Genomic DNA, 3,752 nt, shown 5'->3' with positions numbered 1-3,752 from the left:
ATCACAGAATCGTTGGCGCTACTTTGGCAAATTTTAATTGACCCAAAATTACTATGCCCAAGTTTAAAGCCTAAAATACAGTTGTCCTCAATCTTCTTATTCTTCTTTACCCGAGTGAGAGAGCATCAACAAAATAGCTAAGCGCAATCCAACACCTCCTTGGTTTCCAGTTACTTCCCTTCACATCCCAACAATGCGAATTCGTTAAGATTAGATTCCAAGATGTAGTTTCAAAATTTTGCAAAATAAACAAAATAAAGATTAATGAACTAGAAGCATATTAAATCAAGGATTTTATTTGATTTATTAACGTGTGCCCTTAGGCCTTAGGGCATGTGTAAAAATGCAATAAATAAACTTTGGAAATTGGACTTGTAACAAAAATGACCTTAAAAAAATTATTTTTTACAAAAATACCCTCACATTCCAATTTTCAGAGTGTATTTATTGCATTTTACTGTGTGCCCTTAGGGTACATGTTAACAAGACCCTTAAATCAATTGAGATATAGAAGAGATTAAAAAAAACAAAAAAACAAAAAAACAAAAAACAAAAAACAACAACATAACTAGGATTAAAGTTAACCAATTGTAGATATGTTTCTTGGCTTTGAACTTTTGGTATTTATAGTGTTCCAAGACTCCCAAGTTGTCAAAAGTAGATCGAGAACCGAACCAAACCAATAGCTTTGAGATGGTTTGGTTCGGTTGGGAAAAAGTTGCAGTTCAGTTCTAGGGTTATAAAAATGGAGAACTGATCAATTTGGTTCAGTTTTCGAATCAAGCTTGTATAGAACCGAACCAAATCGAGAACCGAACCCTTATGCAATATATATATATATATATATATATATATATATATATATATTTGTTATGAATTATTTTAGTAGTTAGAACATAGTTTAATGATCTTTTATGCATAAACTAATGATTTTCTATGAATAGATTAGTGATTTATTTTATGTTTATTTTTTCATTAAAAAATGTAACTTACAATTTATAGAATTTTGGCAACTCATAGAACCGAATAGAACCAAATCGACTTCAGTTCGATTTGGGTTGGTTTGGTTCCGATGGATCTGGTTCGGAACCCAGAACGGACAAAGTGGCGTTTTTAGAAACGCCATTTCAATTGGCATTTTCTTTATTATTTTTCAATTAAATACCGAGATTGCCCCTTCACCAAAACCGCTTATTTGAGTGGTGTTTTTTATGGTGTTTCTTTAAACCAAAATAAAAAATAAAAAAATCTATCATTTTTCTTATATTGTTAGTTTTATGGTTCATTTAATATTTTTTTAGTTTTAAAAGTTGTTAAACATATTATTTATTATAGATTTTTATTTAAAATTGTCCCCTAAGATAAATAATAAAATTAAAAAAAAAAAAATAACAATAACAAACGCGGTTTTGGTGAAGGGGGTAATCTTGGGATTTAATTTGAAAATAACCAAAACCTAATGGCGTTTTCCAAACAGCACTTGCCAGTTCTGAGTTCATTTTGACAGGTTTTTATTGAATACTTCCCCTTTAATTAATTGGTGATCCCTAGATTTCTTTAATATAAATTTTGCTAATCCCTAGAATTTTATTACTAATACTAATCCCTATGATTTCGTTACTATTTCTTATGCTGTACCAATCCCTTGAAGTTTGGTACTGATTTTTAGAAATTCTGTTTTTATTTTTTTCGGTCCCTCTTATCTCAAGATCTCAACCTAGTAGAGTAATTCGTTGTCCCACTTTCTTTGGGCCCAATATATAGTTTTGATTTCTGAGTTCAGACTTTATAACTCGTTGAGTCTACTTGGATTTTGAACACTCAGTCCCTCAAACTCGCTGAAACCATTTGACTAAGTCAACTTGATAAAATTTATTGTAGATTATAACTCTAAGTTATCTACCAAATTGAACATTTGTAAATAAGGTTAGATTTGCATTAGTTGGTATATTTCAACACATTACCGGATTGGGTTATGGGATCGGAAGGATTCAAAATTGGTTCAATAAGTTATTGAGAATATTGGGCCCTTATTAGAATCTAAGTTTGTGATCCAGATCCATCAAACTCTAACTCTAACTCAACCTTATGAAGTTGGATTTGGAGTTTGAAAAACAGTAAATCTTTGAAGTAGTATAAAAGGAGCTAAATTTAACTCTCTCAACTTATATCTCTTACCTTAATTGGCATTTGAGACAGAGAAGAAGAGTAGTAAGCTGTTAGTGTCCATCAATGTCGGACTGCATATTTCCAAACAAAGATTACAAGTTCTCTCCTACGGATGCAGATTTATTGGCCAAACTTATAGCTAAGGTAAATCAAGATGAGGTTGGATCAAAACCCATTAAGGATTGCAACGTTTACGACTTTGAACCATGGAATCTCCCAGGTATGTGTGTGTTTATGTATGTATGAATGTATATAAGTATGGGGGGGATTCAAGGGACATAAATAAAAAACAATTATTTTTCAAAATATGGGTTAGAAGTTTCAGATTGAGCTGATTTTTTGTGAGGATGATCTCTATGATGAGAAGATCATCCTCACAAAAAATCAGCCCAATCTGAAATTTCTAAATCCATCAAAAGTAGTTTACAAATTATTGATAAAAAATTGTCGGTCCACATTCTTTAATAAAGTAATTTTATGGTTTTGTTTTTTTTTTTCAGAGCTTGAGGTGAAAGAAAAGGTTAAAGAACGGTATTGCTACGTTCTAAGAAAACAGAAGACAGCGAACTCAGCCCATCGAACTGTGGCAGGAAGAGGTCGATGGATTACTCATGGTAATGTTAAGAAAATTTGTGATAAAGGTGAGGTGATTGGACACAGGCAAGCGCTAATATTCAAACAGGACAACAGAGAGAACACTGAATGGATAATGCACGAGTATACTTTACCCCCAATTCATGACAAACAGAACAAGGTTGGTGTTTTTTTTTTATTCTTGTTATCTTGTAGTTCATAGAACTTGAAACATTTTTTTTTGGGTTGTTGACATTTCTTTTTTTCTTCTATATTTTAGAAGCAATTTCAAGAAATGGTATTGTGTAGAATTATAAATAGTGGTCGTGCAAAGAATAAAGTGGTCGACCGTAATGGATCGGTTATGAGCTATGGTTTGACAGAATCATCTTGTTCCAACCAAGAATTTCCTACGGAGCAGTTACAACTTCATACTGATCAAGAAACGATGGAATGGAGTTTTACAAACCAGACGAGGTATTTCAACAATGAATAAAGTAGTATCAGCTGGGGAACACCATGTCTCCTGAATTTTTACGAACCTCGACAGGGACAGGATGTGTTCACTATGATCTGTTTGAGGAAGATTTTTACCTGATTGTTAAGAATGAAGTATTTGCAGGGATAAAAAAGAATATAAATAAATAAAATCTTGCTTGCTTTATGATTTAGTTATGGTTTCAGAGTTTCATGATCCTTGGTTGCTTCATGCCAATCAACCAATATCCCTCATGTAGAGAAAATTGGCTATAGCCAGTTAGGATCCCATCTTGACAAGCACTTTGGGAGAAACTAGATGTTGCCAATGTTTAGGGTAATTGGCTATCCGGGTCCCCTTCGGTTAAATAATGTCTTGAATTTTTTACTAGGCAAGGGTAAAGGGAGGAGTCCCACTTCTTAGGGGCTTGGGGGTGAAGCCCCTAGGTAATTGTGTAATATTTTTTTAAGGCTTTTTTCTTTTCTTTTTGGGAGATGAAGCGACTCGTGATTTTATAAATAGTGATCTCTAG

At 32.9% G+C, this 3,752-nt stretch overlaps 1 protein-coding gene across 1 annotated transcript; it reads left to right on the top strand.

Moving 5' to 3' along the window:
• The first annotated feature begins 2,178 nt into the window (after positions 1-2,178).
• LOC147395838 (NAC domain-containing protein JA2L-like) lies at positions 2,179-3,416 on the top strand. Its single transcript, XM_086451304.1, has 3 exons — positions 2,179-2,389; positions 2,670-2,923; positions 3,023-3,416. The coding sequence occupies exons 1-3, from the start codon at positions 2,233-2,235 to the stop codon at positions 3,236-3,238; spliced, it is 627 nt and encodes a 208-aa protein (XP_086307430.1). The 5' UTR covers positions 2,179-2,232; the 3' UTR covers positions 3,239-3,416.
• Positions 3,417-3,752: the final 336 nt, after the last annotated feature.

Source organism: Akebia trifoliata, chromosome 8 (assembly GCF_017979445.1).
Source record: "Akebia trifoliata isolate Shusen 1 chromosome 8, ASM1797944v1, whole genome shotgun sequence".
NCBI classification, from domain to species: Eukaryota; Viridiplantae; Streptophyta; class Magnoliopsida; order Ranunculales; family Lardizabalaceae; genus Akebia; species Akebia trifoliata.
The sequence above is the reverse complement of the archived record's forward strand: the minus strand, read 5'-3'. Positions and strand labels throughout refer to the sequence as shown.